Below are 13,373 nucleotides of genomic sequence, written 5' to 3' on the forward strand. Positions count from 1 at the left end.
GAGGGATGCAAAGTGCATCTTGGCCTTCACACATCCCCCCTCCCCTCCCACTTATGGCCCCTCCCACTTATGGCCCCTCCCCAAAGACCCCAGACTCTTACTGGAAGAAGGATCCATCAACGACGGGATTTACTATTCAGCCACAAATCAAACTTAGACATTGGGCTGTAAGGCTCTGCTGATAATGGTCTGGTGCTATTTTGTTAAAATGCTACATGAAAATCCAAATTGAATGGTGGGAAAATGTTGTGTGTAAATTCATATTTCCTGTCATCTGGGCTGGCAGCACTATAACTGAGGCATTTGACTTGAGGTGCTGAGGCTGAGGTGTAGACCTGGTATACTGAATTCAACATGAACAAGCCTGAGGGAGGGGGATTTGTCACCAACACAGACTATTAAACACGAGTGGGAAAACAGCACTGTTTCCTCCATAAATACAGTCAAGCTTTTTACCAACTGCATGTTGGACTCGATATGAAACGCACCCAACCAGCTACAAGCGCTGCAACAGAACGGCAGAGGTTTTTCCCCCGGAAGCCAGAGGAACATTTTGCATTGCATTTCACCCAGGAGTTGGCGGGGGACAGGTTGAGCGCTCAGCGGAGATTAGGAAACATCATCCTGCTTTTCAGCCCTTTCACACTTGGACAGTCAGGCAGGCAGGGGTGCAGACAGACGGCCGGGCAGGCAGACAAGGACAGAGGCAGGGAAACATACAGACCAAGAGGCAGACGTGTGCAGAGGCAGGGCGACAGGCAGGCAGACAGACAGGCAGACAAGTAAGCAGGGAAACAGACAGACAGACAGAGAGGCAGACTTGTGCAGAGGCAGGGAGACAGGCAGGCAGGCAGGCAGACAGAGAGGCAGACTTGAGCAAAGGCAGACAGACAGACAGACAGACAGACAAACAGGCAGGCAGGCAGGCAGGCAGGCAGGCAGGCAGGCAGGCAGACAGACAAGTAAGCAGGGAAACAGACTGGCAGAGAGGGAGGATGGGAGACAAGAATGCAGGCAGTGAGACAGGAAGGCAGGGAGACAGGCAAAGAGGGAAGGAGGCAGAGTAGGATGGCTGGCAGGCAGGCAGGCAGGCAGGCAGGCAGGCAGGCAGGCAGGCAGGCAGGCAGGCAGGCAGGCAGGCAGGCAGGCAGGCAGGCAGGCAGGCAGGCAGTAGCGGAGATGGTAGCGGTAGTTATAAATATCTCCGTCAGGAGCCTGGATGTGAATGTGTGAGCAGAGTTGGTCACACATTGTACAGAGCTTGGGGGAGGGGGGGGCAGTGCTGAGGAAGGGGGAAAGGAGGGGACGGGGGGGGCGGGGGATATAAATAGGCACCTGAAGAGGACGACACAGCAGCCTGCATCTCCACTGAGCTTCATTAGGGCTGAAGAGAGTGGGCCTGCTTGCTCCCCCCTCCCCCCCGCTTGTCCCTCTCCCCCACCCCGTTCCGTGGCAGTCTGCCTAGCCTGACTGGGAAGCCCTGCACTGTGGGCTTAGGCACGGCCCATTGAAGGCCACTCTCGTTCATTAAGAAAGTGCTTACACAGGAGTTTGCGGGAGGCGCGCGGGGGGGGGGGGGGGGTGGATGAATGGATTCATCACTTCATTGAGAAGCTTCTGGTACACAAAGTGGACCGGAAGACTCCGAGGGCGGAGGCACACTGAATCAATGCCCACCCCAAAAGGTTCAGTCGTATCTCCACTGCACCCTGTGGGTTTATGCATCCATTACTCACACAGGCACGTCTTTTTACTCCCAACTCCAAACAGTCCTGCGGACCAAGACAGAACAGCATGACTGCGTATCTGGTCCTGCGCATCCAAAACAGCACAGCACCTCCACAAAGTGCTACTGGAAATCCTAACCAGGACGCTCGCACCGTCTCCATTGCCTTCTCTCCCCGACGAGGCCTGCAGGCTCCCCGCCCTCCCGCCCGGCGCCCGGCCACGTGTCCAGGCAGCCAGCGCACTTCCTATTCCAGAGGAAGGCATTAAGCAGGGGCAGGTCAAAAAGGAAGAAATAAGTAAATAAACCAAATGGCCGAGGGGATTGAAGCTTCACACAGCCCAGGCATTTGTGGGTTTGTAGATAAGCGTGGGCGGGCATCTGAGGGGCCCCTCACTCGTTTAATATCACAGCTTCCCCTTGGAAACGGCCCTGATGCCATCTGCCCTGGGAAGATGGGTTCACGGGGAGGGTAACTGGATGAGTGGGGGCCCCTGTGCCGGCCGTGCACCGACTCATTGGGCAATCACAAAAGGTGGGATTATTACATTTCTCTCCCTACTCCTGGCGCTGTCACTCAACTCTCCCCCCCCCCCCCCCCCCCCCCCCCCCCCCCCCCCCCCCCCCACACCTGCATCCCTGGAGGAGCCGTGGGTCTAATCCACATCCTGCCGTCGGCACGGCAGGCCGAGTCACAACAGCGCCGAGAGAGTCCCCGCTGCCGTCGGAACGCTCCGTAAACAGGGCCAGCGGCGGACTGCCGCACACAGACGCGCGCACAGCTCGCACGCGCGCACACGCACGCACACACTTTGCCTGAGGAGGGCAGGAAGAAAAAAGAGGGAGAGTGAGAAGTTGGGATGGAGGAGGAGTGCGAGAGATAACAGATAACAAGCCCTGCTAGTGGACTGTCTCCAACTGAGTCACTGACAACGAGCAAATCTTTTCGTGAACAGATATCGGTATGAGGCACAGGTTCCCCCCCCCCCCCCAACCAACCACCCACCCACACCACCCCCCCCCCCCCCCCCACCCCCCACGAGATGACACGTCTCCAAAAGCACAGCCACACTTGATTTAGAGGCGAGACAAAAGAGATGGGGGGGGGGGTAACAGTGAGCGACGAAAGGTCAACCCAGTCTGCTTACTGTGCGTCTCTGGGGATCAGGCAGCAGGACGCGTCACGGCTGGTTTATCATCCGAGCGTGCGCACGCCTGTCAACAGCCACAGCCACTCTGCCAGCAAACCCTCCACCACCTCACACAGGCAACCACACACACACACACGTGGCATTTTCAGGCAGGTTGTGCATCACCAGTGTAACACGCATTGCCACAGTAGAGAGGCGCGAGTTGTAATAACAAACGGCTTAGAAAAGTTCACTGGGTGAACTCCATGCCAAATACCACTGCTCCCCACAGCAGATGTAATCGGACCAACCTGCAAGCGACGAGGTTCTCTGCTGAAATGGCCTCATATGTCCAGACACAGAAAAAAAGAAGAAAAAATAAATGCAATTCATAGACCAACACAGGCATGAAAACAGATCTCTGATCCTTGAAAACAGTGGCACGTTCCTCCATACCTCTGTGCAGGTACCGGAAGCAGGGGCAGTGTTGTGGAAGGGTTTGGCTGCAGCGAGACATGGGCGGTAAGTCGGATCAGACCGGATGCGTTTCTACACAGCACACTCTGCTGTAAACACAGACCGAGAGGAAAGCTGTGGAGTCACATAGGCCCGTCTGGAACGTTTGCTATTTATATTTAATCACATAACGATAAGAAACATCCTTTACCGTACAGAAGATGGTAGAACAACATCTCAAAAGACCAGTCTGGTGAGCTAGAGAGATCCCCTTTCATGTGGAAAAATCTTCTCCATCCATATTTGATGAAGCCAAACACCGCTCCATAAATGAAGCCCAGGCAGCAGCGAGCGGACTGGCCACCGCACGGGGGGGGACCTGGGCCCCTTCCCCGGGTGGCACAGGTGGACCTGCCCTGTAGCGTGGTCACCGGTCACCTCAACTGAGATGTCAACAGCCGACTCCTCAACGGGCCCATTGAACCCATTTGAAAACTCGTCTTGGCTAACAAGCCTGCAGGGGGAATTTCCGCCCCCGCTGTGAACCCCTTCATTGATCATGAGAGCGCTCTGTCACCATCGCTCACCTGTCACTGGATGCATGCCCCTGTGTCTGTGGCACCACACGCAGCAGAAACCCTGGCTCTGAAGCTTGGTCACAGTGAAACCTTACATGCAAACTTTTGTTTTTGACTATTTATTGGAAAAGAGACACATTTAAGTGTAGCCGTTAAATATAAAGGTACATATATTATATGTAGTACAATATAGTGTTTTGATACTGCCACTGATGAAGTATGGATGAAGTCTGTGAAGAAATAGCACCATGTACGAGCAAGAGTAGAAAAACTAGGGTAACAGTCAGCATACATGGTTGGTATGAGAGCTATGTAATCATTTCTGGGGTGTGTTGGATTTGTAGTTGGAATTGCATCCTGCGGATTCCACATGTGGTCTGCAACAGACCCATTATCATTCTACGGTAGCTGCCTGTTTCTACAGGGTGCAACAAAATGAGTCACAGTGGTCGTCACCAGACTAAACTCAATGAACCAGCGCACCCCTGGACTCACTTACCCAGACTGCTCTGCTCTCTTTCCCTCAGTAGGTGACAAACCCCAGTGCTCAAGCCTGACAAGTGCAGTGAACACAACGAACGCACAGGGTCACCCTGCCACTCTCGGAACACAAGATTCATTCTTTCTCTCGTCCCCTTTTTCCCCCTCTCTTTTTCTCTCCATCTCTCTCCCTCCCTCTCTGTCTTTCCCCCTCCCTCCCCCCCCTCCCCCCATCCCTCCCTCTCTTTCCCCCTCTCTTTTTCTCTCCATCTCCCTCCCTCTCTGTCTTTCCCCCTCTCTTTCTCCCTCCCTCCCCCCCTCCCCCCCTCTCTTTCCCCCTCTCTTTTTCTCTCCATCTCCCTCCCTCTCTCCCTCTCTCTCTGTCTTTCCCCCTCTCTTTCTCCCTCCCTCCCCCCCTCCCCCCATCCCTCCCCCCATCCCTCCCTCTCTTTTTCTCTACATCTCCCTCCCTCTCTCCCTCTCTCTCTGTCTTTCCCCCTCTCTTTCTCCCTCCCTCCCCCCCTCCCCCCATCCCTCCCTCTCTTTTTCTCTCCATCTCCCTCCCTCCCTCTCTCTCTGTCTTTCCCCCTCTCTTTCTCCCTCCCTCCCCCCCTCCCCCCATCCCTCCCTCTCTTTTTCTCTCCATCTCCCTCCCTCCCTCTCTCTCTGTCTTTCCCCCTCTCTTTCTCCCTCCCTCCCTCCCCCCATCCCTCCCTCTCTTTTTCTCTCCATCTCCCTCCCTCTCTGTCTTTCCCCCTCCCTCCCCCCATCCCTCCCTCTCTTTCCCCCTCTCTTTTTCTCTCCATCTCCCTCCCTCTCTGTCTTTCCCCCTCTCTTTCTCCCTCCCTCCCCCCCTCCCCCCATCCCTCCCTCTCTTTCCCCCTCTCTTTTTCTCTCCATCTCCCTCCCTCTCTCCCTCTCTCTCTGTCTTTCCCCCTCTCTTTCTCCCTCCGCTTCTCTCCCGTCTCCTGTCCCGTGTCCCAGACAGCAGAGCTCCCCAGTGACCCCTGAGAGAGGCAGGCCGGGTTATCTCCCCTCTGCCTCCTGTGGATGAGAAGCAGGAGCTAGCCTGTCTGAGAGCGCCATCTTTACATCTCGCCTCACTTAACACCTTTCACAGTCCCTCTCTCTCACACACACACACACACACACTCACTCACACACGCAGTCTATAATTATCAAAACATGAGAGGGTCATTATCTATACACAGCATCAGAAAGTGGGTTGCCGGCAGGGACAAGGCAACAGGGAGATCAAAACCTTATGAATATCTTCTGAAAAACACCACAAGCCATGAAATGCAAATGAGCAAATCGTGAACAGAAAGTGCCGGAATGTGGCCCGCCTCGTCGGTGCCAGCGGGGGACCGAGGCGGTGCATTTGGTGGCGGGAGGAGAGGACAGAGTCTTACCTTCACGTGGTTGTACTCGGCCTTGCTGGACTCGCTGCCCAGGGGCTTGGCCTCGGCCCTGGGCTTGAGGAGCTGCCGCAGGGGGCTGGAGATGGGCAGGCCTGTCACACTGATCCCATCTGGAACGACAGGCAACATCCCCAGAAGGTTAGCATCCACAAACCTCAATCACACAGGACACACACACTCCCAGGAGGAAGGAGGTGTTGTTTTGAGATCAGATGTTCAGAATCAGAATGGGATTTATTTGCCATGAAAGTTTGTACAGACAAGGAATTTGCTTTGGCAGGAAGGTGCATACAGTAAACATATAGGAATCTTAGATTTAAATATGTGGTCTAACTATACTAAGGATACATAAACTAGCAATACTAAGTGGAATACAATTAAAATAAAATATACAATAAGTAAAATATAAGTTGCCATAAGAAACTCATTCATTGAGACGGAAAACACAAAGTCTCCAACCCAAAGCATGGCTTGTGTTTCAACTGAACTATGATAACAGAAAGTGCATGTTTAGAAAGTTTAATAGTGAATAATAATAAAAACTAAACAGAAGAAATGCCAAACAACATTATCAGTTATGTGCATAAAAAGTACCATATGGAACCAAGAAGCATATATCCTCAGGGAAAATAAAGCACCACCATAACTGTCCCAAAAGGCACATTGACACACTCACTCGAGGACTGATTACTGTCAGTTACCAGGACTCAATCAATACAGAAGAAGAACTATACACCCCTTACACGAAAAATGACATTACAAATGGGTAAAGCAACATTGTATCTAGTCAAAAGTATGACATACTTGAGATAAGAACTCTATTATAACCCATGCCTGAGCACCAAAGCGATGAATCACTGACTTGTTTCCTTTTCAGCCACATTAACTGCTACCAAAGGGGCTGCTAGTTTCATCCAACTCTGGAGAGAAGGCTGGGGGGTGACGGCAGCACCCTGTCTGACGTCACCGCACACAAACACACACACACACACCTCTAGGTCTCCCTGGGGATGAACAAGGGTTTGGTGCAAATCCACTGTTCCATGCCTCAGCTCAGTGTGCCCACACACACACTCCGCAACAACACACACACTCCGCACAATAAGAGAGATAGAATCGGTAACGACGTGGCAGGAAGGAGAGTTTCTATGAAGCTGACAGCTATGATTTCCGACATTCCTTCTCCGTGTCTTTTTCCGCTCTCCTCCAGTGGGTTTCTCTCGAAACGCCAAACAAAAAGAAGACACCATTATTTTTTCGCTCCCTCTCTCTGCTCTAACATCTGCTCCAGGCACTGAGCACACAGAGACGCCCCCCCCCCCCCCCCATCCAGCCCCCCGGGGGCTCCACACACCACTGTGCTGTATCATTACCCCCCTCGTTCCCCAGTGGAGGCTGCACAGTCACACAGCAGCGGGGCTTGTCCACCCCCCCCCCCCTGCTGTCAGAGACATGACGACCCGGGGCCCGGGTGGGCCGACACAAGGCCACGGTCGCCTCCTGGGGGTGGGCTTATGTCTACCACACCCAGCCGAAGGAAGGGAGATGCTGGTGATTAGGAAGCTTGGCTTGTAGGAATGAAAGAAACCATGAAAGAGAGAAAGCATGAAAGCATCACTCCAGATTGCCCTTGTTCTCTCTCTCTCTCTCTCTCCCTCTGTCTCATCAATCCTGGTCAGTAACGTGATACCTGCTGTGCCATCACTGGAACTTACACTCTCTTTCCTGGAAGTCCAGTCTATTCTGGGTTGAGATGGGGAGTGTGTCTGCATTTGATTGCATTGACCATACAACCGTATTGTCTGCCTGCGTGCGCGCGCGTGCAAACAAATGTGTTCCACTTGACAAGCCTTGTAGCACAATTCTCCTTCAAATGACGCGCCATCAATCCTCCCGTAGTCTAAAGAAATATACATCCCACCTTGGTAGGTCATATTTCTGCAGCTGCGGGTCTTACTTAGCTGGTGCAGGTGAGTCAGGTCGCGAGAGGAGGAAAAAAAAGACCCGTAAATTATAGTGTCTTTTCAAAGCTGCACTTTGCCGGGGTTATTACGACATCAAACATCCGAATCAGACGAAGGACGTCTGCGGGTCTTTTCAGATTGGGAGAGTGGTCGAGAGAGGGCTGAAAGGAGAGGAAGGGAGAGAGAGAAGGAGAAAATAGGAGAGAGATTGAGTGGGAGGGGCTTGTGAGGTCATGTGTGAGGCAGACACAAATGATTGGGATTCTTATTCGAGGCAGTTTCAGACAGAAACCCATTACCAAATGCCCAGAAAAGAATACTAAACAAATATTGACTTTATTTTATGATGACGGCCCCTCCTTCTATGAAAGACTTTCACTGAGGATGCTGGGGTCTGGCTCTCATGTGCGAGTTGAAAATGATCACCTGAAGTCAGGGATATAACGTATGTTAAATAAGGTATAAGCCTTTAGGTGTTTTATTGGGAACTCTAGCAAGGCTATTGCACACTGCAAAAAGAGAAAGGGTTACGAATCTGTCTGGAATCTGAACAGAACTAAATGGGACCCACCTCCTACAGTAAGTGAGCATATAGGAATGTTCTGAGATAGCAGTCGAATCAGTCATGGCGCAGACTGAACTGCTGAGATACGACCGAAATGATCCAAAAATGGTTTCTTGTCTTTTGTTCAAACTGAAAAGCCAAATGACATCATATATGGTCATTAAATCCAAGTGTGAAAGATAATTCAATTATCTCACTTGAGTCTATGACAGGAACAGATTGATGATAACCTTGCTCTTGCATGAAAAAGAAATGAGAACCCGAGCCAGTGGATCACAGTGACAAAGCTCATATCAGTGGAGTTGATAGCTATGTCCTTTTGGTTTTAAAATATTAACCACACTACGTCAGTCCACTGTCTGCAGTCTTATTAACCAGGAGACCATCTTCTGCCTTCCAACTACTTGAGCCAGTAACTAGAACAGTTGTTCCAAAAAGCAGACAGTCACGTCAAAAAAGTATTTATTCAAAGACAAACTAACTATTTACGCCAATATTTACACTCCAGCGTCTAGACTCCATTAGCTTTTGAGGTAGTGTTACAAAGCTAGCAGTCTGTTGGCAAGTTACCAACAGTGCAATAAATTACAGCGCAAACAGATTCTAGTTCATTATAGGAACTGTTTGAATTTCCATGACTCATCATTGCACCAGTATTATGAGAATGTCACGACCCTTAGGATACCTAGATTAATCCATGCCTGTTCTCAGTATTAACTAACAACCAGGAATGGCATCATCAGCAGAGTAGCTGATTGGCTGGTATGCTGGTAGGGAGGGAGGGGTCTCAGTGGAACCTTAAAGAGGGAGGTGACACAATAACAGAACCCCTCCAGTTGCGAAGTCTCCCTTTTCATTCCCTTTAATTATGCTTTTCTTGGGGGACATTTTAGAATGAATGGGAAAAATGTGTTTTCTAAGAAAGTGAGACTGGCTGGCTGGCTGGATGGCTGGATGGCCGGATGGATGGCTGGTTGGCTTATTGGCTGGCTGGCTGGCTAACTGGCTGGCTAGATGGCTGACTGGCTGGCTGGCTGCATGGGGAGCTGAGGACCTCAGACAGACAAACTTTTAAACAGGCAATCAGCATGTCACTTAGTATGATGTTCACAGCACCTAAACCAATAAAGTCTGCTGTATGTCTGGAAACATTAGTCCTTATGTGATGACATCACTCCCATCAGACGCTGAATTATGCCAGCGTGATCCTGCGCTGGGCTCAAGAAGAGGGATAAACTGTCCTAAGGATAAATCAATGAGGACTGGCGTCGGCTGAAAGCCCTGTTGAAACAACTTTCTCATTGGCCCCCCCATCTCTAGTAGCTTAATGGGAAAGGACATTTTGTGCTGCACAGACAAATTAAGGAAGATTGTAAGTTAAGGTTAGCTTGACATGGCAATACAATTTGACATTAGAACATACAATTGGCTCATACTACTGATTGAACAGGATGGCACTTATCTTGGCTGTTCGGAAGCTGTCATTATCCTGTTCTGTTTGCTCAAGGACTCAAATTAGTATTTTTGAATCAATATCCCTTTCATCTGAACAGATGATGAGAACCCCTGCTCGGGGCCAGTTTCTTTTGTATTCAAAGCGAGGGAACAGAGAACTGGTTCATGTGTGTTTCATCTTGCCTCAGACCTTTGAGTATACCAGTATATCTAATCAGGAATAAGGGGACTGCTGCTGTTAACAGGACCTCGCAGCAGCATCCAGACCAGACTGACTCTGACGCACAAGACAAGCAGCCTGCTACCTCTAGGATTGCAGACAGGAAGGTGAGAGACAACTAAAGGTGTGTGAGAGATAAAAGAACGTGATCGAAGTGGAGAGGGGGAGAGAGAGAGGGGGGGGGGAAGAGAGAGAGAGAGAGAGAGAGAGAGAGAGAGAGAGAGAGAGAGAGAGAGAGAGAGAGAGGGAGAGAAAGAGGGGTGGTTCGGCAAAGAAAAGAGAAAGAAAGAAATGCCGTCGATGCGGTAAACAGCAAGCCCTAAGGAGACCTTTGTAGTCCCACATGCTCACAGCGTACTGCACCAAGCTGGTGGGTAAGGTGAGTGTGTTAGTGAATATGCATTATGAGAAGCCTCATCTCTCAAGGAAAACAGGTGGATGAAAGTAGTCCGAGAGAAAACAGAGGACAGAGCACAGGAGCCTGTCTAATCCCAGTCTAATGGGTGTGTGATATCTGGAAGATGTACATAGGTGAGTTTGTGATGATGCCATGCATTACCTCCATCCCCATGACGATTAATCCACATTCTGGAAGGGGGTGATTTTGCATTTTTAGCATTCTCAAAGATATTATCTATATAAAGGGACATTACCTTCATTTGGGTTTTTGAGATCAAAATCCCAACCAAAACATGCATTGAGGGCAGTACCCACTCTACAGAATTGTCAAAAGTTTTAACATTTTATAATTAAAGTTCGATGATAAAGACTAAAGTGACAGTGTTTGTGGTTTGTTTTTTGTGGTAAGGGAGAGGGGGGAAGCCATGTAGGAAATGAAAGCACCAGCCTATTAACAACAGGCAACAATCAGGCAAAAATGTTCACTAACTTTAATTAGCGAAGGTGCTATAGTCAATAATTCCTGTGCTTCAACCGCGACGTTCGCTAAAATGGGATACACAATAGCACAAATAAGCACACCAGTAACCACATTAATACAAAATAAGAACGTGTTCAAGTAGAAGATAACATCTGTGTTAAACAAACACTGGCGGAGCCGAGTGTCAGCAGATTGGAGAATTATTCAGGGGCAGTACTGTAGTTCAGGAAAACCGTCCCTTATCTCTACAATTCAGGGCCACGATTATAACCGTGCTAATTAAAACGTAGCCGCGGTATCCGGTTAATGACCTTGTGAGTCCCGAGGCTGCATTTGCAGTCTCCAACTCTATCCTTCTCTCTCCTGTTGAGTGGTATGGGTGCACAGCAGGCCCGGCCCAGGCTCCAGACCCTCTCAGGTGCTCCAGAGACCTGCTATGCACCTCTCATTAATATTTACCAGCCCACTAGCAGTCTGGCTGACGGTGTTTGGGATAAACAACAGTCTGGGAGAGGAGGGAGGGAGGGAGGGAGGAAGAGAGCGAGAGAGAAAGAAAATGCGTTTGACGGAGAGAAAGAGAGTGTGAGAGTGAGAGCATAAACGTGTCTGAAGAAGGGATTGAGGTAAAATAAGAGGGTGGAAGGACAAGATGGAGAAACGCAGGAAGTCAAAAGCCAAGAGAGAAAAGGCAGACTGAGTGGGCTGTTTCTGTGTTACTTGTGCAGAATCCAAAATGAAGCCGCAAAGCTCTCAGCTCTCTCTGGAACACTGCGCGCCACTGTGTAACACTAAATGGGCAGAAAATTAGGTATTTTGGTACATATTTACCTTCGCCCCATGGTCATGAGTCGGAAACCAAATAGCACAAGGCCCTGATATACACCCAGTCAAAAGCAAAACACCACAGAAGAGCTCACCAAACCATAATCTAAATGCTGGCATTACTGAAACGTGGACTATTTCATTCGGAGATGTTATGCAGCCAGTTTATTTAGGGGTGCGTCGTTCCAGGTGTGTGGTGAAGTTTCTGCTGTGTGACTCACCGTCATTCAGGTCCTGGAGAAGGTTCTCCTGGCCAGAGAAGTCCAGTTTGACTTTGATGTTGACGTTCAGCGTCAGCGACTGGCCAGGCTTCAGCGGCAGGTGGGACAGCACCTCCTCCAGGTTCCAGGTCAGAAACTCCCCAAACAGCTTCTCTATAAAGACAAAATAACGTCAAAATCAATAAGGGAGAGAGTAAAAGAGAGTGCGTCAACCAGCCTCGCCCGAAGAGCCGACAGGCCGGCAGAGACAGACAAGGGGAGAGAGAGAGAGATCGAAGAATCCCACTCAAATACTTCCAGGGCTCAGCCCTTGTGAGGAGCAATCCAGATTCAACAAGAGGGTGGGGAAAGCGATGTAGTGGTGAAGTTGAAAAACTCTCAGTGCAAGACAGGGAGCTGAGGGACTCAACAAACACTTCCTCAACCACAACAAACATCTTGTTGCCACAGTTTTGAAAAAGAAAAACTCGACTTGACTTCTCGAGGAGCTGTTTACAGCATGAAACCCAGTGAGCTTAGACTTCCACACGGGTGGAAAGACCTCACAAGGAATGGAAAGGGACAGGACAACACAAACTACTTTACGGCTTCCTGATGGTCTCGTTTCCTGCTTGTATCATTTGCGCTTCCAAGTATCTACCCTAAGGGTTATTCTGACAAAGAGTACCTCGGACAGAAACGTGGGATGGGAGACTGCCAAACCCCCATATGCGTGTCACACACTAAAGAGGAGGAAAGAGGAGGACAATTAATTGCAGGTGTCACAGGCTCCACAGGGTTGTGACAACCCGAGTTTAGCTGCAGCGTTCTGCCTCGTGCAATGAAGACGAATCCTGTTATTGATCTCATACATTTGTGGAACACAGAACACACCCGCACGCATGCCAGGGTGTTGTTCACCAGTGAAACTAGCATCAGCATTTCCTCTATCCCATCATCCTCCCTCGCAGGGCAGCCAGGAGCACTGTGCAGCCACAGCAGTCCAAACGCTCGCCAACTTTCTAGCCAGGGACATGGGCAGGAAAGAAGTCTATTCTGCTTGTTTTTATAGGGGATATTTGCAGAGGAAGCCCATGTGAGCAGTGACCGCATCCAAACTCCCCCCCCCCCCCCCCCCCCAAAAAAATACATCTCACCTGATTACCCACAGGTGACTAAGCAAAAAGCAAAACCAGGACCTTCTTGCTGCGAGGTGGCGAAGCTAGGCAGTTCGCCACAGCGCCACCAAATTAGCCCTCTAGATCTCGCTAAATTGCTCGCGGCTGGCTGTTGACAGGTTAGGTGACGCTCCATGCTTTAAGAGAGCGGCTTGAACTAAATGCTCCGATTAAAATCCAACTCTGATCACCTGAGATGAAGAAAGCAGCTGGCTTCATTTCAGACAAGAATGGATGCTATGGTACCTCAGGAAGATGCCCGATACCCCTCAGAGACTTATTGCTCAACTTTTCAACC

At 50.2% G+C, this 13,373-nt stretch overlaps 1 protein-coding gene across 2 annotated transcripts in view; it reads right to left on the bottom strand.

Annotated features, from left to right (window-relative positions):
- The window catches only part of trappc9 (trafficking protein particle complex subunit 9), a 116,836-nt gene that overhangs the window by 66,095 nt on the left and 37,368 nt on the right, over positions 1-13,373 (bottom strand). For both annotated transcript variants that reach the window (XM_047018524.1, XM_047018523.1), the window contains 2 exons: positions 11,919-12,071; positions 5,783-5,901 (listed from right to left, as the gene is read on the bottom strand). In XM_047018524.1, coding sequence (XP_046874480.1) covers positions 5,783-5,901; positions 11,919-12,071 — 272 coding nt within the window. The remainder of the gene's footprint in view (positions 1-5,782; positions 5,902-11,918; positions 12,072-13,373) is intronic.

This window comes from Hypomesus transpacificus, chromosome 4 (assembly GCF_021917145.1).
Source record: "Hypomesus transpacificus isolate Combined female chromosome 4, fHypTra1, whole genome shotgun sequence".
Taxonomy (NCBI): Eukaryota; Metazoa; Chordata; class Actinopteri; order Osmeriformes; family Osmeridae; genus Hypomesus; species Hypomesus transpacificus.